This window comes from Heterodontus francisci, chromosome 19, assembly GCF_036365525.1.
Source record: "Heterodontus francisci isolate sHetFra1 chromosome 19, sHetFra1.hap1, whole genome shotgun sequence".
In the NCBI taxonomy this organism is placed as follows: Eukaryota; Metazoa; Chordata; class Chondrichthyes; order Heterodontiformes; family Heterodontidae; genus Heterodontus; species Heterodontus francisci.
Window position 1 is genome coordinate 14927936 of NC_090389.1, and position 23110 is coordinate 14951045.

Below are 23110 nucleotides of genomic sequence, written 5' to 3' on the forward strand. Positions count from 1 at the left end.
ACCAGGCAGAGTGAGGAGTTGGGATGAGGCACAGCATGATGTAGGTGAATGTTTAACTATACTCACCTTTCCTTATCTCGTTGGATCATTAAAACACTTCCTGCACTAAATCCAAGAACGTGATATAATGTTCCTGATGCGAATCTCCTCGCCCACCTCCAGCCACACCTTCTTTGTGGCAGAAGCAGTTTTTTCCTCTCATTGCTGGGGAACAATATCTCTGTCTGTGGCTCCACACTGACCCCAGCAGTACATGCATTGTTAACTCAAGGTACAGCCATTGAGCATCCTGAATTCAATCATTAAACTTCTGCCTCTCTTTGTTCAAACTCTCAACTCCTCCAGATTTTTTTTTTATTTAGAGATATAACACTGAAACAGGCCCACCAAGTCTGTGCAGACCATCAACCACCCATTTATGCTAATCCTACATTAATCCCATATTCCTACCACATCCCCTCAATTCCCCTACCACCTACCCACACTAAGGGCAATTTACAATGGGCAATTTACAATGGCCAATTTACCTATCAACCTGCAAGTCTTTGGCTGTGGGAGGAAACCGGAGCACCTGGCGGAAACCCACGCGGTCACAGGGGGAACTTGCAAACTCCGCACAGGCAGTACCCAGAATCGAACCCAGGTCGCTGGAGCTGTGAGGCTTCGGTGCTAACCACTGCTCCACTGTGCCGCCCAATCTTTGGATTGGCCCTTTAATACTGGAGTTGAGATCACATAAAGCAAGTTCCCATCACAGCCACAGCTGCACAATTGGCACCAAACCCGGAAGTCAAATGATAATGAGGTGGCTGCATTAAAATGCCACGGACAAACACACTGAAATTCCTTCCTGGTTTCCCACATGATATCGAGCCGTGACCCCTCCTGCCCACCTCTGGTCCTAATGTGCTTCCGCGTTAATACTGGGGCCACAGAAGCAATTTTCCCATAAGCAGTGGAGTTTTATTTTGGCGTGATTCTCCCCCAGTTTGTGAAGGATTGTGGAAAATGGATTATTATGTACAAAATGGATTATAGTAAATCTGCAAAACTGTTTGAGCAGAGGCATGAGCTGGGTGCAAATATTGTCAGAAAGCAGATAAAAGTAAGAGGGTGTGTCACACAGCTGAGCCCTTGGAAAGATTTAAGCTGAATAGTGTCATTCTTTTGCTGCACAGGAGATAAGCCGTCTTTCTCAACTGAAGATTAAATTCTTTCTCACAGGAATGTGTTGTGCTAAGATATCCTGTCACTGTATCTGTGACATATCTTTCAACAAATCAGCACATCCTTTTGCTGAATTTCTACTTTTTATCCTCTGCCAAAGGCTCTGGGGTATGATTCCTTGAGCACTGACAGCCTTCTGGTACTTTGTCATTCTTTTCTGTGAGCCAAACTAAGATAAGCTGTTCAATCCCAGTTAAGCTCTGTCCTACCCTTGAGCATTGCCCACACATGCATTGGGAATCACTGAACTGCTTTCAGAAAGACATGATTTCACTCCCATCCCCCACCCCTGCCATCCACCACCCCCCCCCCCCCTTCCTAACCCAGAGCGATGAGGCAAACTAACTGCTGACTGGTTGAGATCAGCTAACTCAGCGCAGACTCATGTTGCAATCTCGGCCTTCTGGCCTGTTTGACTTACTGCCACATTGGGTCGTCAGATTTACTCACTGAGTCATACCGAGTGGATAAATACCTATTAGCTGCACTTTTTACATGGTTTATTTCCCCTTGGTTACATTCCCTTCTCTTTGAGGATACCAGACTGCATTTACTAATTGAGAGCATTGAGTTAGGGCCCCTTCTCCTATACTCTATAGTTGCTTCTTAAGGTATGGAACAGTAATCCTAGGTAGATGGCTGTGGATATTCCATACGTCATGGTAGAGAAGCCTCTATACAACCTCTCCTTGATAGCTTGTTAGGTTTCATCACATGACCTCCCATCTCCAACCACTCTCCCAAACAGTATTTTCCCCATCTCCAAAATTCATACAACTAATAAACAAACATCTCCATAGAATACACAATTATTTTGATGTTCCTATGAAATTCTCACCTGAGTTGCTTGCAGCAATGTCCCAGAGATAAATATTTAATTTCTGGAGACTCCAGGATGGTCCTGGAAGGTTGGCAGGCCAATCAAAACCCATATTCTGTTGATCAACTGTGTAATGTATTGGTATTATAACTTGCTGCATAGCAAGTCTGCCCAAAGTTTTGAACTGGATTTTGTTCAAAACAAGAGCAACTTCATGTTATACTGTCAGCAAGTGTGTGCGGAGATACACTGGATGCTTACAGTTAAATCATCGCAGACGTAAGTTTAGAGAGATCTGATAAGTAGTAGAAATACCATCACTAACTCTCCTGAAAGCTCTTTCATTGAAGATCTTCTAGCCTCACATCTCGAAATGTAGCCTCAATCATCAGACAAAAGCATGAGAGCCTGGAGAGAGAGCAGGAAAAGTGCAGTTGTGATTGGAGGAGCAGCGGGTGCGGGAGAGAGGGAATCTGTGATTGGAGGAGCAGCAGGTGCATGAGAGAGGGAATCTGTGATTGGAGGAGCAGCAGGTGCATGAGAGGGGGAATCTTTTGTTACGACCACAAAAGGTGTCTAGGGGTCTTTTACTATCTTCACCTCGTCTTATTGTAACAGGGTTTGCTTTTTAAACATGCTGTGCTTTGAGCTCCCCTTTGGTGAATCCTCGTTCACCACTTCCCAATTATAAGGCGAAGAAATGAGCACACCAGGTTTTCTTTAGGTTTAAAGAAGAAAACTGAAATTTATTAAACCTTAAACTTAAACTCTAACACAGTTAACGCCCATGGATATACAATGCGCCCACACTAGTATGCACATGTGATACACACATGCAAATAGGGACAGAAAAGAGAAGAAAAACAAAATGGAGATGTTTGAGGCAGTCTCTAAAAGGGGGTTTCTTGTTACTGTTTCTGTATTACCAGCTTGCCATGGAGCCCTTGATTGTAGACAGCTCTTACTTTTCATTGGGACCTAGTATTCTTCTTAAAACTTGTTCACTGTCGGAGGCTTTTCTCTCTTGGGGTGAGAGCGAGATGAGAGCAGACAGGAGAGAGGTCTTCTCATTCCAGGAGAAAAGTGCTTTCTCATTTCAAATTTCCTGTTGGAAGCTCAAATGCAAAATACTCCCATAGTCAGTCAGTAATGTCACCAAACTGACCCGACCACGTCTGTTTGTGTATTCGGCCATCTTAGTAGTTAACCTGGAGTGCTTCAATGTCTGGTCATCAAAAGTCCATTGTGGATTATATTGGAGCAGGGAATAGCTCCTTTGTCCTTTGAAGTACTTGTCTGTTGATATGCTACTGTCTCTCTCTAGCCAAAGTCTCCAATTGTTTTTTAAAGCAAGTTCTTCCTTCACTATCAGCAGTTTAAAATCAATGTTCATGTGGCGAAATTAATTTTCCTCATTCTTGGCAGGTGGGGGCTTGCCTGACACCTCCACATCCAGGGGAATGAAATGCGATTGGAAGAAAAACGACGCATTTTATTACAGGGTTGGAGAGAAATACAAGAGACAGAAATAAAAACCATGCGTTTCTCTCATTCATTTCCATTCATTCACCAATCTTAAAGCTTATTAAAATTGTATTTTCTGGGTCCCAGGGCTGCTTTAATTATCCCTTTTTTTCTCAGGAGAGTTAATAGTGGGCGGATTTATCCTGAACTCTCAGAGTCATGCAAAGACCTTTGACTTCAGGGGATGGCTGTTTCCCCTTTCCTCTGACTGTGGGGGAGGATTCTTTGTTACTCTCCCCTTTGTTCTCTGGAACACTCCTGCCTGTAGGTATTTGTGCAGACTTGGCTGCACTCTCCTGTGGCACTTCAACTAGGTGAGGCATCACCCTCACAGTTTCTGTGCCCCCAGCAGGTCTCTCTTTGTCTCTGCAGGTTCCCGTAAATGTTGTTAGCACTCTGGTTGAGGGTTTCAGATAACAATCCAAATCCCTCTTTAATGTCTCGTAAAACCTGCCTCCACCGCAATCTCAGGCACTGTATTCCAGATCCTAACCACTCACAGCATCAAAAAGCTTTTTCTCATGTCGCTATTGCTTCTTTTGCTAATTACCTTAAACCTGTACCCTCTTGTTCTCGATCCTTCCACCAATGGGAACAGTTTTTCCCGATCTACTCTGTCCAGACCCTTCATGATTTTGCTCCAAGGAGAACAACCCCAACTTCTCCAACCTAACTTTTTAGCTAAAATCCCTCATCCCTGAAACCATTTTGGTAGACCTCCTCTGCATCCTCTCAAGCACCCTCACAACCTTCCTAAAGTGTGGTGACCAGAACTGGATGCAGCACTTTAGTTGTGGCCTAACCAGAGCTTTATAAAGGTTCAGCATAACTTCCCTGCTTTCATACTCAATACCTCTATTTATGAAGCCCAAGATCCCATATGCTTTGCTAACTACTCTCTCAATATGTCCTTCCATCTTCAAAAAAATCTATGCACATGCACCCTAGGTCCCTCTGTTCCTGCACACTCCTTAGAACTGTGTCATTAAGTCTATATTGCCGCTCCCTATCCTTTCTGCCAAAATCCACCAGCTCACACTTCTCTGTATTAAGTTCCATTTGCAACTTGTCTACCCATTCTGCTAGTCTATCTATGTCCTGTCACAGTTGATTTGTATCATCCTCACTGTTTGCCACTCCAAGTTGGGTATCATTGGCAAATTTTGAACTATTGCTCTCCATTCCAATATCCAAGTCATTTATCAAAAAAAGCTGTGGTCACAGCACTGACCCTTGGGCAACACCACTGTCTACCATCCTCCAGTCTGAAAAACAACCATTTACCATGACTCGCTGTTTTCTGTCCTGAAGCCAATTTTTTTTATCCAAGCTGACACTGACCATCCGAATCCATGAGACTCAATATTGTTAACCAGCTTTTTATGTGATACTTTATCAAATGCTTTCTTAAAATACAAATAGACAACATCCATTGCATTCCCTTCATTAATCTTCTCTGTTACTTCATCAAAAAATTCAATTAGGTTTGTCAAGCATGATCTGCCTTTCACAAATCCGTGCTGGCTTCCTTTAATTAACTCAAACTTCTCCTGTTGATTTTTTTTTCCTGATTTTACCCACCAGTGATGTTAAACTGACTGGCCTGTAGTTCCTAGGACAGTCTTTACACCTTTTCATAAATAAGGGTGTCACATTTGCCACTCTCCAATCCTCAGGCACCTCCCCTGTATCTAGAGAATATTGGAAGATTATGGCAAGCCCTTCCACTATCTCCATCCCCACTTCCTTTAGCAACCTTGGATGCAAGCCATCCAGACTAGGCAACTTATCCCCTCTAAGCATAGCCAGCCTTTTCAGTATATCCTGCCTATCCATTTTCACCCTATCCATTACCTGTACCATCTCCACTTATACTGATATTTTGTCAGCATCCTCTTCCTTCATAAAACACCAATACAAAGTACTCATTAAGTATTCTAACCTTGCCTTGCACCTCTAAGCATAAAGCACCCTCTTTGTCCCTAATAGGCCCCAACCTGCCTCTTATTACCTACTTACTATATGCATCCCGGTGGAAGATTTTTAGGTTCCCTTTTATGTTAACTGCCATTTTATTCTCATATTCTCTCTTTGCCAGTCTTATTTTCCTCTTCACTTCCCCTCTCAACTTATTATATTTGACCTTGTTCTCACTTGAAGAATTCACCTGACAAGGTACCCTGGCTTTGGTTCCCCTACCTTTCACCTGTGTTGGAATGTACCTAGCCTATACCTGAAGCATCTCCTCTGTAAAGATCACCCATTGATCCATTACAGTTTTTCCTGTCAGTTTTTGGTTCCATTTTACCCTGGCTAGATCCCTTCTCATCTGATTGAAGTTAGCCCTCTTCCAGTTTAGATGTTCTATTTTAGATTGTTCCTTACTCTTCTCCATTACTAGTCTAAACCTTATAATGATCACTCTTACCCAAGTTTTCCCCCACAGGCACTTGGTCCACCTCATGCCCCAGCACCAGATCCAGCAATGCCTCCTTCCTAATTGGACCAAGAACATCCTGGTCAAGGAAGTTCTCCTGAACACATTTCAGAAATTTCTCCCCCACCTTTCCCTTTACTCTAACATTATCCCAATCAATATTTGGGTAATTAAAGTCCCCCAATTTCACCACTCTACAGTTCTTGCACATCTCTGTGATTTCCCTGCAGATTTGCTCCTCTATCTCTCGCTCATTATTGATTCTGTCCTTGCCCCCTCAAGGACATCCACTCTTCTCAATGCTACAATGTCTTCCCTAATCTATACTGCCACCTCACCTCCCTTTTTTCCTTCCCTATCTTTTTTGAACATTTTGTATCCTTGAATATTAAGTGCCCAGCCCTCACCATTCTTAAGCCACTTTTCTGTTATTACCACTACATCATATTCCCCCACGGATATTTGTGCTTATAGCTCACCAACCTTATTCGCCGCACTTTGTGCATTTACATACATGCATTATAAACCTGGCTTTGTATTCCTCGCAGCCCTTCTTAGTCTGCTCCTATCTAATATTGTACTACTTCCTTCTCAAATACTATCCAACACTCTACTTTTAGTCACCTCTCCCAATTATCTGATTCCACGGCTTTGGGATGTTTTCCTATGTTAAAACACTATTCTAAATACAAGCTTTTGTGGGCAGTTTTGGGCATCTCATTTCAGAAAGACAGTGAGTCATTGTTCAAAGAAGAATGACAAGGATGCCTTCGGGCTCAAAGTGAGGAAGAAGCTCAGAGGTGAACTATTTTAATTGGAGATAAGAAAATTGAGGGGTTGCAGGTTTTAAAATGATCAGAGGAGTGGATAATATACTTTGAAGCAGACTGTTTCCAATTGGACTGTGAGTGCAGGAACTGAGGACAAAATTAAAAAGCCTCAAGCAAGACTAGAAATGAAAATTATTTCTACACACAGAATTGTGGCTACGTGCTATAGACTCCCAGCTAAGCAGTTACAACCGTGTGAACGTCTTTAAAAATAGTTGGATGAATGTCTTGTTTTGAATGACATTGAGGGCTCTGAGGATTAGGTCAGGTTTTAAAATTGAGAAGTCAACGTGAAGACCAAGGTCCTCAGTGCAGGACATCAGCGGGCTTCAAAACAGTAGCAGAGGAAAATAAGATGAATTTATATGAAGCCTTTCACTACCGCAGGATGTCCCAAAATGCTTTATAGCCACTGTTGTCATGTAGGCAACATGGCAGCCAATTTGCACACAGCAAGCTCCCACAAACAGCAATGTGATATATGACCAGATAATCTGTTTTTTAGCAAAAGTTGGTTGAGGGATAAATATTGGCCAGGACACCAGGGATCTTTCACATCCATCCACCTGAGAGGCCAGACGGGGCCTTTGACGTCTCCTCCAAAAGATGACCCGTCCAACAATGCAGCACTCCCTCAGTACTGCACCAAGGGTGTCAGCCTAGATTTTGTACTCAAGTCTCTGGAGTGGCTCTTGAACGCAGAGGCAAGAGTGCTACCACCAAGCCAGCTTACGTTTAAGCCAGATATACTCAGATGGTGTGTAGAACATGAATGATGGTTCCTGAGATGCTGGGACCATGAAAATGCTATGCCAAGAGGGCAGCTGACCCAGGCTGCACTGCACAGATTGTAAGGAGATTTTGCTCAATTTCCCCCTTGGGGGCAGGAAGAACCTTTAGTAAGGGGAGTCCATGCTGGTCTGCATTTTTCTTTGAGTTTACCAATACCTCCATGGCCTCACCTCCTTCTTAGCTCTTTGGGCAGCACAGTGGCGCAGTGGTTAGCACCGCAGCCTCACAGCTCCAGCGACCCGGGTTCAATTCTGGGTACTGCCTGTGTGGAGTTTGCAAGTTCTCCCTGTGTCTGTGTGGGTTTCCTCCAGGTGCTCCGGTTTCCTCCCACATGCCAAAGACTTGCAGGTTGATAGGTAAATTGGCCATTATAAATTGCCCCTAGTATAGGTAGGTGATAGGGAAATATAGGGACAGGTGGGGATGTGGTAGGAATATGGAATTAGTGTAGGATTATTATAAAATGGGTGGTTGATGGTCGGCACAGACTCGGTGGGCCGAAGGGCCTGTTTCAGTGCTGTATCTCTAAACTAAACTAAACTAAACTCTCATTTTGTACACCTTATTCCTCTTTTCCACTTGTTTATGCTGGTGCCCATCCCCCTGCTAATTTAATTTAAACCCTCCCCAAACACGCTGGTGAACCTCCCTGTGAAGATATTGGTCCCAGTCCTTTTGAAGTGTAACATGTCCTTTTTGAATAGGTGCCTTCTGCCCCAGAACTGGTCCCAATGCCCCAGGAATCTGAAGCCCTGCCTCCTGCACCATGCCTCAAGCCATGCATGTTTCTTCCTATCTTCTTGTTCTTCTCGCTCGCATGCGGCACTGGGAGTAATCCAGACATTACTACCTTCAAGGTCCTACTCTTTAGCTTTCTCGCCTAGGTCCTGAAATTCTGACTGTTGGACCTCAATACCTGCTGTATGTCATCAGTACCGATGTGTACCACAACTTTTGGCTTACTCCCCCCTGCAGGATATTGTGCATGCTCTCCGTGACGTCCTTTATCTTGGCACCAGGGAGGCACCACACCATGCAGGTGTGGGATGCATGACGAGAGGTAGAATGGGACAGATGTGAGGAGGATTAGAATGGGGCCAATGAGGGGAGAGCAAGAATGGGCCACTGAAAAGAGGGGTAGATTGGAAAGTGGAGAGTAAAAGAGTGAAGTGACCTGTTAGAGGAAAGGTGGAAGAGAAGCTTCAAGAAGGAGAATGGGACGAGTGGGAGTAGAGCAATGTTCTCTCTAAGCTGCAAGCATGCATGGCCGCACAGCAACCCAAAATGTACTATGCATTGAAATAAAGGGGTCATTCTCAACTTTGTGACATTTCAGTGACTCTTAAAATGTAAGCTGCCCATGGACAGAAAGTAGTACTCAGAGGAATTTGTAGCCCGCCGAGTACAGAGAAAATTTAGAGTGAATATTGTACTAGCATTCCTTACATCAGTGAGAACATAATACCCATACCTACAATGAGCTGCACAGTAAACTGCAAAAATGAAGTGTCATCTATTGTAAAAAATTATTCATTCATGCTAAATAATAAGACTCGAAGCTGTGCCAACTCAGCATTATTACATTTGGGTACTTCTGTTTTTATTAATTAAAGGAGCTAGTTAAGAAGGTAAGAGAACTTTCGGTCAGTCATTATATTACCAAAAATAACAGATTTCTGTGAGGACCTTTCGATAGTGAAGAAACTCTGAAATGCAGATATGGATTAAAATGTGTTTGTCTGTAGTGCACACATGGGCTGGATTTAGTGGAACCAGTAGGGCTCCTGGTGCCAGGCCGAAAAGACAGTGGGAAACCCGCCTCAGCCATTTGGAGCTCCCCCGGCTCTATTTAATGGCACTTGGGCAATTAACAGCACGGCGCTGGGATTCCAGACCCTTTAAAGGCAGGAATCCTGTCTCCAAGAGCTGCCAGCAAATCAGAGGGCCTGCAGCCCAGTCATATCAGCAGTGCCACTGGGCGCAGTGTGCACTGCCAACACCGCACCAGGCCTTGGACCTAGGCCCAGCACTGGAGAGCCGGACCCAAGGTAAGTGAGGTGGAGTCGTCAGGGCCAGTCCAACAGGCCCTAGTGACAGGCGGGTGAGTGGGGGTGGGGGGGGGGGGGGGGGGGAGGGTGGGCATTGAATACAGGAGGAGGGGGGTTCAGGGAGGTAGGTTGTTTTCAGCCAGGGACCCAATGTGGGCCACAGATTGCCCATGGAGAAGGGCCTCCCCTCAAGCCCACAGGGAGATTGCCTCATTTTACTGGGCAACCTCCCCACGTGGCAGAAGCTTAATTCTAGCGGCAGCGGAAAGAGGCCCTTACGTGGCTGATAATAGGCCTCTTAAGGGCTTCATTTGCTGTCTGCGCAGGAAGGCAGTTGTTGGCCTATCCCACCCGAGTTATCTGCGGTGCGACTGGAAGGCGACGGGCCCTCCACTCCCCTCCTCCCAACACAATTCTATGGGCCCCCAGCCTCCTAGCCTGCATCTGTGGGGGGCAATCGAGCCCAGTTATTTGGAGGCTGTGTGCCCATTCAGGTTTGAAGTGGAGAGTTCAGTTCCAGGGTAGTTGCCCTTAATAACTGAGTCTTTAATAACTGATTAGAAAAGATAAAAGTCATGTTTACAGTTGCTGTATTTAGTAAAAAAAACACTGCTCCTCAAAAAGATCCCTTTTGCACATAGGCAGAGCAATTTGTGAAATTATAGATCTCCTCCCACCCAACTTTCCTTGTCCAATTTTGGGATAGGCAGCAATAACCTTTGTTATTTTGCAGTGCAACCATTATAGTTTCATGCACAGAATTATTACAATATTTATTAATGACTTAGATGATGGGATAGAAAGCCACATATCCAGATTTGCTGATGTCAGAAAGATGGGCGGCATTGTAAACAGTGCAGGTGGAAGTATGAAAGTACAAAGAGATATCGATAGATTAAGAAAATGGGCAAAACTTTGGCAAATGGATTTCAATGTAGGAATATGAGAGGTCATCCACTTTGGACCTAGAAAGGATGAAACAGCATTATCTCTAAATGGTAAAAAGCTGGAAATAGTGGAGACCCAAACAGACCTAGGGGGGGTCTAGGTACACAGATCGTTAAAATGTCATGAACAGGTACAGAAAGTAAATAAAAAGGCTATTAGGATGCTAGACTTTATAGCTAGAGGACGAGAATAAAAGGGGGTAGAAGTCATGCTTCAGCTATACAAAATCCTGGTTAGACCACGCCTGTGAGCAGTTCTGGGTATCACACCTTAGGAAGGATATATTGGCCATGGAGGAAGTGCAGTGTAGATTTACCAGAATGATACCTGGACTCCAAGAGTTAAATTACGAGGAGAGATCACACAAACTAATAGTGTATTCCCTGGAATTTAGAAGGTTAAAGGGTGATTTAATTGACGTTTTCAAGATATCATGGAGAACAGATAGGGTAGATTGGGTGAAACTGTTTCCACTGGTTGGATAGTCTAGACTAGAGTGCATAGTCTAGATATTAGAGCCAGAACTTTCAGTAGTGAAATTAGAAAACATTTCTACATGCAAAGGGTGGTAGAAGTTAGGGACTCTTTTCTGCAAAAGATAATTGCTGATCGATCAACTGTTAAATATAAAACTGAGATTGATAGATTTTTCCTCATCATAGGTATTAAGGGATTTAGATTAGATTAGAGATACAGCACTGAAACAGGCCCTTCAGCCCACCAAGTCTGTGCCGACCATCAACCACCCATCCACACTAATCCTACACTAATCCCATATTCCTACCAAACATCCCCACCTGTCCCTATATTTCCCTACCACCTACCTATACTAGTGACAATTTATAATGGCCAATTTACCTACCATCCTGCAAGTCTTTTGGCTTGTGGGAGGAAACCGGAGCACCCGGAGAAAACCCACGCAGACACAGGGAGAACTTGCAAACTCCACACAGGCAGTACCCGGAATCGAACCCGGGTCCCTGGAGCTGTGAGGCTGCGGTGCTAACCACTACGCCACTATGCCACTATGGGGCAAAACCGGGTATATAGAGTTAGGTCACAGATCCACTGTGATCTCACTGAATGTTGGAACAGGTTGGAGGAGCTGAATGGCCTCCTTCTGTTGTTACGAGTGCTTCCATTTTTGTTAAATTATGAGGATTTGTGTGTTAAAACTGAAAAAGGTTCCATAGATGCTGGAAGTTTGTGTGTTTTTAAAAAGAAGTCATCAGAAGGTCTTTTGGACTGAGCTTGTAAACAACAGTTACTGGCAGAATCAAGGAGTGCTTAAAAACAAGCCCTTACTGGAAGGCACCTGTCTTCAGATAATTACTGAGCAGGGGGTTTTTTTGACATGGGGAAGGACATTTACAAAGAAGTGACAGGTCAAGATTTATAGGGGTCAGGAGGCTTGACTCTTGTGTCATTGTTTTTGGTTTTGCTTTGGACAGTGAGTTGGGATATGGACAATGGGTTGAAAAGCAGTTGGAGAAAACTTGCCATTTGTTCCAGCTCTTTGAAAAAACCTGCAGGTTTTCCATCTCTTGAAAAGCTGAGAAGTGTAAGAAACTGCCTGAAACCCCAATTGCTGCAATTTTTCCTGGAAAGCCAGCCCAAACTGATCTTCAATGTTGCCTAACAAGAACTGTTCTAGGAAGATCCCCGTGACAGTCATCTGTAAGTAATTGCGACACCAAACCAAAAACGGACATCTAACATTTTTTCATATCTTCTCTTTTTTCTTCAAGAATTAGCAAGTATTCGGCCAACGTATTCTTTTTTTGTTTTTTATACTAGAGCTCTATAAAGTAAATCTCTTTTTTTTGGTTAACCAGTGTTTTTGTTTTTTTTAATTCGTTTGTGGGATGTGAGCATCACTGGTTCAGCCAGCATTTATCGCCCATCCCTAATTGCCCTTGAACTGAGTAGCTTGCAAGGCCATTTCAGAGAGCATTTCAGAGTCAACCACCTTGCTGTGGGTTGTATGTAGGTCACATGTAGGTCAGACAGCAGATTTCCTTCCCTAACAGACATTAGTGAAGCAGATGGGTTTTTATAACAATCGACAATGGTTTTATGGTCGCCATTAGCCTAGCTTTTTAATTCCAGATTTATTAATTGAATTTAAATTTCATATGTGTGTGTGGGGGGGGTTGGTGGGGTAGGGGGTTGTGTCTGTGTGTGTGTGAGACAGAGGGAGAGGCTAAGGTAGAGAGAGAACTTTTATATTTCAATCTGTGTGTTAATGCTTTGCATTGTTACTGGTTAAGAATTGTTTAAAAAAAACTGATAAATTTGTTGTTTATTAAAGAAACCAGATTGGTGTATTTTATTCTGGTATAAAAATAGAGTCTATGATTGACCATATCGGTAACTGGGAAAAACTTAAATATATGTTGTGACCCGTGGAGAAGTGGAACTAGAAAAACAGTGCACTCCTCCCGCCTTGGACATAACACTATTCCTGTGTTCCTGTAAGCTGAATGAGCAGACTCTGTTGTTACGACCAGGTGAGAAAGGTGTCAAGAGGTCCCTTTTAGCCTTCACCTGGTCTTGTTGCAGCAGGGCTTTGTTTTAAACACACTGTGTTTTAGCTCCCCCTTGATGAATCCTTGTTCACCGCTTTCCAATTATAAGGCAAATAAATGAGCACAAACAGGCATTCTTTGATTTAAAGAAAAGTGAAATTTATTAAAACTTAAACTCTAATTCGGTTATCAACTACGGATACATGCCCTGCCCCATGCAAGCATGTATATGCGATACACACATGCAAATAGAGACAGAAAAGAGTAGAAGAAAAAATAGTGGAGAGGTTTGAGGTAATCTCTGAAGAGGGGTTTTTGTTACTGTGCTTCAAGCTCACTGCAGTCCTTGTTTGTCGGTAGGTCTTGCTTTTCATTGGGGCCCAGTATTCTTCTTAACCCTTGTTCACTGTAGGAGACTTTTCTGTCTTGGGGTTCATATGTCTTCAGTGGATTCCGAAGCTGATGAGAACGAGATGAGAGCAGACAGGAGCGAGGTCTTTTCCAGTCCAGGAGCAAACAGCTTTCTGAGTTTTAAAACTCTGTGGCAAGTTCAAATTCAAAAAACTCCAACAGCCAGTTATTCATGTGACTAAACTGATCTGACCACTTCTGTTTGTGTATTTGGCCATATTAGCAGTTAACCTGGAATGCTAGCTTCTCCACCTTCAACATCTGGTAATCAAAAGTCCATTGTGGATTAAATTAGAGCAGGGAGTGGCCCCTTTGTCCTTTCAAAGTACTGTCTGTTACTATGCAAATGTCTTTCCAGTCAAGGGTCTGGTGGGTTTTCTGTAAAAACAAGTTCTTTCTTTATTCCAGTAACAGTTTAAAAATCAATGTTCATGTGGCAAAATTAATGTGCCTCATCCGTGGCTGGTGGGGGCCTGCATGACACTGAGCTTCTGAATAATTTGTCTCTCACACTCAGGACTCTGATAATTTGCAGTAGCAATGCTGCTTGGAATTTGTTTCTGTAATGAGCGATCCTTGCTGTTATTTGGGCATCTCCTCATCCTTGCATTGTATTAAACAGCACCCCGTCTAACACCCACTCAGTTTAATACCTGATTTCTGATTGGCTACAGTTGACCTTCTTGCCCTTTTGAAATGGAAAGCACAGCCGGACAGAGTGATGGACATCTTAGGGAGGCTCCGTCACGTCAGCGGTGAAGAAATAGTTAAGGTAAGTTGATATTCAGATCATGCTGTTCATAGTGTACAACCCATATGCTCAGGGAATACATAGAGATCCTGAGATTCTATTCGTGGAATGTGCTCTTCTCTCCTCTCATCTTCTCATTTCTTCAGGCATGTCTTTTCTCCATTTCTCTTATCACTGTTTCTCTCTACTCATTTCTGCTCCACCCATCTATCCTTGTCTATCCTCTCCCTTATCTCCTTTCCACATCTTTTCTGTTACCACCCGTCTTTATAACTCCTATTCTTCAGTTCCCCTGGCCTAACCTCCACTCCTCCCCCACTCTCCCTTTCCTCTTTGCTCTGCTCCCATTCTCTCCTTCCCTTGATACGTCACATGTAGAGCAGTATGTTAAACTTTTCCAGTGTCCATACTGTTGAATGTTGATGAATGTATTATAGGCCTTACTAAAGCGCTTTAACTTAAACGGGCTTCCATTCACACTTAAATAGGACATTATTTTGATGCATAATGTGATGAGAACCTCCAACATTCGGTGCTAAGGAGGACATTTTTGATTGAGATATCTAGGCACAGGTTTGAGTTCACAGTACAGGGTTTAATAGAATAGGACAGAAGGTGAGATAAATAATAAAGATGTGTTGTCTAGAGATACCAAGCATGGGCTTTAAAAGTTATAAATTATTGCATAAGGGCCGATTGAGTAAGGAAATAAGGAATCAGGGATATTGGTAAAGGATAAGTGCTATGCGCTGTGACCATGGTTGCCAACTCTGGTTGGACATATTCCTAAAGCTGTCATCACATGATCTCTGTCTCCAACTGCCCCACTAACACTAACTGATAAGTCTTATTTTCAACACAGCAATGCTGGGAAGAGGAAAAGAAAGTAGAATTTGTGGGAATTACTGGGGAGGATACTGGTAAGCTGAGACTCAGTTCAGCTACACAGGGCAGGCGTGAAAATGGGTGGGTAAGTCATCCCAGTCTGCTCCCATGTATGTTGCATTGGTCAGATCAAGAGTGCCCAGAAGGCTAAGAGTAGTTTGCTGCCCTGCAGTCTCAGGAGAGAGAGAAATGGTGCAGGGACCAAGGAGACCTGGAAAAACGACAGGCTTGGGGAGAGGCTAATTATTCAAGAGATGTAATACATAGTCTCAGGAAAGATTTGTAACTTTGGCCAGCTGCAGGTGTAACCTAAATGAATTACTTTTTATCCTATTCAATATTCATTCATACAACTCTTCTCTTGGAGACAGTAACTACGAGCTGGGTTATGGTTCCGTGAGCACTGGTATCCCGACACTTCATCACCCAAATGGCTATTAACTGCAATGGACATGGGGATCCCAATCCAATCATCACCTGACATCCTCACATGCAGCTGGGGGGGTCATTGGATAGCGATCAATATCAGTGCTGCTCTGATGTCCCACATAGCAAGAAATGCAGAGGACAATGGCGGTATCCCAGCAGAGAGCCACTAACAGGTTCAATCTGGTCTTCCTTTGTCTCCATAACACCTTACTGCATGCTGTATTAACCCAGTGAACCATTGCAGGGAAGATCCAAGCCACTCATTGCTTATTGTAGAGGACTGACTCTAAATAGCATTAAAAAAAACACCCTTTCTGAAGTAGCTCAATTTTAATAAAAAGGCTCAGCAAAGGGGTATCACTGATACTGAAGCAGTTCCCCCAGTTAAATGTCGCTTTTTTTTCCAGTTTTTACAGGATATTTTAGACACGCTGTTTACAATTTTAGATGACAACACAGAAAAATATGGGCTGCTTGTATTTCAATCCTTGGTAAGTATCACCAACCTGGTAAGTTATACACCCAAGCAATTTCTGGCATTTTCTGGCATCATCTGAGGTGAAGACTATGGAATGTGATTTTCTCAGGATACACTAGTAGTTGGCAAATAAAGCTGTTGATATTTGTGTGCCATTGTGTTGTATGGTTAAAAAAAACATGCCTGTCAATTGTTCCACCCCCATTTTATAGAACTGGCAGCTCAAGCACAGCATTTGCCAAATTACAAAAAGGAATTAGATTATCATTTTTTTAAATTCCCCTGAATTTTCCCTCCTTCTTGAAGGTTCTGGCCTTTGCTGGGGTTTGAGGCACCCTCCAGGAACTCACAACCTAAGCGGTCATTACTTACATGTAAACCTGGACAGTAAATGCAGGGTACTTTGTCAAACCCAATCCTGTTCTCTAGTGAAATCCACATTCCAGAAGGCTTGATTGATAGGAATCTTGACTGCTTTTCCCTTCATAAGCCAGGCATGCTGAGATCCGTTGCAACATCTGTCCCTGCGCCAGCTGACATTAACGGACTCAGCATAGAGTGAGGATTGGATCTGGGACCTTTCTGGTCTGTATGGCTCAGTACCATAATGAACATCGAATAAGTGATGGCTTCAAAATTATTTTAAAAAACAAAATCATGATGTAATGCAGCTGTATATTTGCACCATCCTGTAACATAACCCACATGGCCATTTCCCAATCTGAGAGACAGATTCAATGAACTCACTTCCTCAGTCGTCACTGTACTTGACCAAGAAACAAGCTGAAGGAGGTTACATCATGTGAGCTAAAGGACTGACACCCGAATTTTGTAAAATGAAGTATATACGTGGCCAAGCCATCTCAAGCGCCGCTGACTCAGTAGTGTGTATAAGCTGGGGATGTTGGCTGCCTCGAGGACATCTGTGTTGGAGATGCGGTCCTGCCACCTGATGCCAAGGATTCTCCGGAGGCAGCGAAGATGGAATGAATTGAGACGTCGCTCTTGGCTGACATACGTTGTCCAGGCCTCGCTGCCGTAGAGCAAGGTACTGAGGACACAGGCTTGATATACTCGGACTTTTGTGTTCCGTGTCAGTGCGCCATTTTCCCACACTCTCTTGGCCAGTCTGGACATAGCAGTGGAAGCCTTTCCCATGCGCTTGTTGATTTCTGCATCGAGAGACAGATTACTAGTGATAGTTGAGCCTAGGTAGGTGAACTCTTGAACCACTTCCAGAGCGTGGTCGCCGATATTAATGGATGGAGCATTTCTGACGTCCTGTCCCATGATGTTCATTTTCTTGAGGCTGATAGTTAGGCCAAATTCATTGCAGGCAGCCGCAAACCTGTCGATGAGACTCTGCAGACACTCTTCAGTGTGAGATGTTAATGCAGCATCATCAGCAAAGAGGAGTTCCCTGATGAGGACTTTCCGTACTTTGGTCTTCGCTCTTAGGCGGGCAAGGTTGAACAACCTGTCACCTGATCTTGTGTGGAGGAAAATTCCTTCTTCTGAAGACTTGAAGCGTGTGAGAGCAGCAGGGAGAAGAAAATCCCAAACAGTGTAGGTGCGAGAGCACAGCCCTGTTTCACACCACTCAGGATAGGAAAGGGGTCTGATGAGGCACGGCTATGCTGAACTGTGCCTTTCATATTGTCATGGAATGAGGTGATGATACTTAGTAGCTTTGGTGGATATCCGATCTCTTCTTGTAGTCTGAAGAGACCACGTCTGCTGATGAGGTCAAAGGCTTTGGTGAGATCAATGAAAGCAACGTAGAGGGGCATCTGTTGTTCGCGGCATTTCTCCTCTAGCTGACGAAGGGAGAACAGCATGTCAATGGTCGATCTCTCTGCTCGAAAGCCACACTGTGCCTCAGGGTAGACACGCTCAGCCAGCTTCTAGAGCCTGTTTAAAGCGACTCGAGCGAAAACTTTCCCCACTATGCTGAGCAGGGAGATTCCACAGTAGTTGTTGCAGTCACTGCGGTCACCTTTGTTTTTATAGAGGGTGATGATATTGGCATTGCGCATGTCCTGTGGTACTGCTCCCTCATCCCAGCACAGGCAAAGCAGTTCGTAGAACGCTGAGAGTATGGCAGGCTTAGCACTCTTGATTATTTAAGGGGTAATGCCGTCCTTCCCAGGGGCTTTTCCGCTGGCTAGAGAATCAATGGCATCACTGAGTTCCGATTTTGTTGGCTGTATGTCCAGCTCATCCATGACTGGCAGAGAATGGGCTGCATTGAGGGCGGTCTCAGTGACAACATTCTCCCTGGAGTACAGTTCTAGGTAGTGCTCCACCCAGCGGACCATTTGCTTGCGTTGGCCAGTGATTGTGTCCCCTGATTTAGATTTGAGGGGGGCGATCTTCTTAATGGTTGGCCCAAAAGCTCTCTTAATGTCATCATACATTCCTCTGATGTTTCCGGTGTCTGAGGCCAGCTGAATATGACTGCATAGGTGTTGCCAATAGTCATTTGCGCAGCGCCTGGCTGTTCTTTGTGCAGCGCCTCTGGCTGTTTAAGTGCTACGGATGTTAACTCGCTGGGGGCTTTTTTGTATTTCAGCAGTGCAATGCACTTAGCGGCTATGACAGGTTCCAGCTCTTCAAAATGAGATTGAAACCAGTCTGCATTCCCCTTCACACGTTTGCCATAGGTGGTCATGGTTGACTTATAGATGGCGTCTCTGATGTGGGCCCACTTGGTCTCTGCATCCCCTATAGGAGTGTTTTGAAGGGCTTTTTCAAGTGAATTAAAAAATTTTGTAACAGCTGTGGATAAGAAATTCTGCTTGTGTTGATGTGCGGGTGGCCCTTCTGCTTGGAGTGATGCAGCTTCTTTGGTTTGAGTCTAACCTTGCTGCACACCGGGGAGTGGTTGGTGTCGCAGTCCGCACTGTGGAAGCTGCGTGTGATTTGAACACAGTTTAAGGAGGCTCGCCTTGTGACAATGAGGTCTAGCTGGTGCCAACGACGTGATCTTGGGTGCCTCCAAGGAACCTGGTGACAGGGTTTAGTGTGAAAGAACGAGTTGGTGATGCAGAGGTTATGATAGGTACACAACTCAAGCAGTCTCTGTCCATTCTCATTCATCCTTCCAATGCCATAGCGCCCAAGGCAGGAGGGCCATGAGTCATGGTCAGCCCCAACCCTGGCGTTAAAGTCCCGCAGCAGGAACAAATGTTCGGTATTGGGCAAGCTACTAATGATATTATGGAGTTCCTCGTAGAACTGGTCTTTAACTTCAGGTGGGGAGTAGCGTGTTGGAGCATAGATGCCGAGTAGGTGTACTGGGCCAGAGGCAGTGAGCAGTCGGATGGACAGTATGCGTTCCGAGCCATTTGTAGGTTGACTGCCTGATTGCAGAGATTTTCTAAATAACCTGCTGTAACCTCTTTAATAATAGATTCCAGCATTTTCCCTATGACAGATGTTAAGCTAACTGGCCTGTAGTTTCTTGCCCAATGAGTCAATAGTAACAAATGTGGCAGCATGGCTTCTCAACCAGATGGGCATGGCTCAACTTGCAGGGCTCCTTATCGCTCAGATCTATCTGCCTTGGTTGGGTAGGTTTTGTAAGCCCGAGGGTTGCGTGTCATTCAAGTGTGCTGGCCTCTGCCAGAAGACATTTTTTCTCCACGCTGCCTGTAGCTTGAATCTACCTCCCTCAAAAGGGATGTGCCTTTTGTTTCTCTGGTGAGTGGCCAGCCAGCTTTGTGAAGAGTATGAATAAATCCTCTGAGTAACTGGACAGAACAACATAAGAAATAGGAGCAAGGTTAAACCATACAGCCCTTCAAGCCTGCTCCGCCAATCATGGCTGATCTTCTGCCTCAACTGCACTTTCCCACCTGCTCACATATCCCTAGATTCCCTGAGAGACCAAAAGTCTGTGTATTTCAGCCTTAAGTATACACATCCACAAAGATGGAGCATCCACAACCCTCTCGGGTAGAGAATTCCAAAAATTCACAACCCTTTGAGTGAAGCAATTTCTCCTCATCTCAGTCCTAAATGATTTACCACTTATCTTGAGACTGTGTCCCTGTGTTCTAGATTCCCCAGCCAGGAGAAACAACCTCTCAGTGTCTACCTTGCCAAGCCCCTTCAAAATCTTGTATGTTTCAATGAGATCACCTCTCATTTTCCTAAAGTCCAGAGAGTATAGACCCAATTTACTCAGTCTCTCATCATTGGATAACCTTCTCATCCCAGGAACCAATCTAGTGAACCTTTGCTGTACCAACCACCTTAAATATGGAGACCAAAACTGCGCACAGTACTCCAGGTGTGGTCCCATCAAAGCACTGTACAATTGTCGCAAGACTTCCCTATTCGTGTACTCCAATCTCCTTGCAATAAATGCCATTTGCCTTCCTAATTGCTTGCTGTACCTGTATGCTAACTTTCTGTATTCCTTGTACGAGTACACCTAAGTCTCTCTGAACATCAGTATTTAGAAGTTTCACGCCTTTTAAAAATTATTCCGCTTTTCTATTCTTACCAAGTGAATAACCTCACACTTCCCATATCATACTCCATCGGTAACCTTGTTGCCCACTCACTTAACCTGTCTCTATCTCTTTGCAGCCTCTTTGTGTCCTCTTCACAGCTTACATTCCCCCCTAGCTTTATATCGTTGGCAAACTTAGATATATTACTCATGGTCTCTTTGTCCAAGTCATTAATATAGATTATAAATAGCTGAGGCCCCAGCACTGATCCTTGTGGTACTCCGCTAATTACGGCCTATCAACTTGAAAATACCCCACTAACCGTACTCTCTGCTTCCTGTCCTTTAACCAATCCTCCATCCGTGCTAATATATTACCCCCAACTCCAAGAGCCCTTATCTTAAATATTAGCTTTTGTGTGGCACCTTATCAAATGCCTTTTGGAAATACTGGCTTCAAACTGCTTGCATTCACCAACCAGTGAACGTTGTCTCATTTAATCCTGTCAGTGCACAGCACAACATAACACAACACAGCCTTCTCTCTCCCCCAAACTCCCTCCCCATTCCCAGCTGTCACTAGATTAAAAGAAAGTATGTTACAAGTACATTATTATTGTACTGCACTCCACTGCCTCTGATTTGTTACACTGCTTATCGGACTTCCAGGATGAGCAGAAATTTCCTCCAATTAAATATTGGGAAGATCAAAGCTATTGTCTTTGGATTCCTGCCTGAACTTCATTCCCTAGCCACCAACTCCGTCCCTCTCCCTGGCTACTGCCTGAGGCTGAACCAGACTTTTCACAAACTTGCTGCCCTATTTGACCCTGAGCTCAGCTGCCGACCCCATATTCTCTCCACCCTCATCCAAGCCTCTGTTACCTCTAGACTTGATTCATCCAAAGCATTCCTGGCTGGCCTCCCACTTCCTAACCTCCATAAACTTGAGGTCATCCAAAACTCTGCTGCCTATATCCTAACTTGTGGCAAGTCCCGTTTACCCATTACCCACGCGCTTACTGACATACACTGACTCTTGGTCCGGCAATGCTTCAGTTTTAACATTCTCACCTTTGTGTTCAGATCCCTTTGTGGCCTCATTCTTTCATCTCTCTGTAACCTCCTCCAACTCTGCAACCCTTCAAGATCGCTGCACTCTTCTCATTCTGGCCTCCTGCACATTCCTGATCTTCATCACTCCACCATTGGTGGCCGTGCTTGAGCTGCCTAGGCCCGAAACTCTGGAATTCCCTAACTAAACCCTTCCACCCCTGTATCTCTCTCTCTCTTCTTGAAGACGATCCTTAAAATCTAGATCTTTGACCAAGCTTTTAGTCACCTGTCCTAATATCTTTTGATGTGATTCGGTGTCACATTTTGTTTGATAAAGCTCCTGTGTTTACTACATTAAAGGCACTGTATGAATGCAAATTTTTGTTATACTAATACTCATGACCTTGCTTTAGCCATTGTAAGATGTTTCTGCTGGTTAGTACTCCAACCAGTTGCTGTCTTTCACAGTCCAGTGGAAGATGCTTTGCAATGACCGAGACACCAACTTTGAAATCTTGTCATATTGATCCCTTTGATTTTGCCCTACGTCCACCAGATACACTTGAAGTGGACTTGGACATTTTATCAAACTGGACACTTGTAACAGGACATTATAGTAGAGTAAATATCAGAGACACTGACCCCACTGTCCTGGAGATTTGTGTTTCCCTTTCAGCCTTTTCCTTGCATCCATTCCAGCCATCCCCACTCCCCCCTGCCCCCTGAGAGTCTTTAGGACAGAACAGAGTAATTTCTATCTATCAGAAACAGTATGCTGGAAGTACAGGTAATGGTGTCATTATCTGAGAAGAGAAAGTCAGGTTAATGTTTCTGGTCAGTGCCCTTCATTAGAACAGACCTGCTGTTTATTTCCATCAGTTCCTGTTTTTCTTCAGATTGCCATCAGTTTCATTTTTTCTGCTACTTCTTTAACATGTATTGCTAACATTACCATGCCATCTAGTGTACACTGCATCTAGTAATCCTAACACTCTCTCTTTCTGTTTCCCAGGTGTTCGTAATAAATTTGCTGCGGGACAGCAAGTATTTTCATTTCCGCCCAGTGATGGATACCTACATTCAGAAGCACTTCTCTGGTGCATTGGCATACAAGTGAGTCCAATTACCTCGTGGCTCAGGACTCGTAATTGTAACGGTTACTTCCAGTACCCCACAGAACTCTCAAGTACTATGAGGACATTTCCCTAAAGCTGCATTTATAGATACAACTTTCTGTAAAGTTCCATTCCAGCAGAATAGCCACTGCGATCAGTTTACTACAATGTAATATTTAACTCACCAGGAAAAGTGATGCAGGAAGCCTGTGCAGTATATTTCAATTATCTGCCAGATATCCAGGTCCCTACCCTTGCCCTAAGCTCTGATACAGGTTTGTCACATAGCTGTTACTGGTCTTTGATGCTCCATTCACTTTGCCACCTTGTCTCTGATAGTAAGAATGCAATCAGACAAAACTCTGTGGAGAA

The 23110-nt window shown here is 44.1% G+C and overlaps 1 protein-coding gene across 1 annotated transcript in view; it reads left to right on the forward strand.

The window, feature by feature from the left end:
- The window catches only part of dock3 (dedicator of cytokinesis 3), a 1369418-nt gene that overhangs the window by 1117806 nt on the left and 228502 nt on the right, over positions 1 to 23110 (forward strand). Inside the window, exons 19-21 of the mRNA XM_068052296.1 lie at positions 14240 to 14337; positions 16038 to 16121; positions 22636 to 22736. Of these exons, the coding sequence (XP_067908397.1) occupies positions 14240 to 14337; positions 16038 to 16121; positions 22636 to 22736 (283 nt within the window). The remainder of the gene's footprint in view (positions 1 to 14239; positions 14338 to 16037; positions 16122 to 22635; positions 22737 to 23110) is intronic.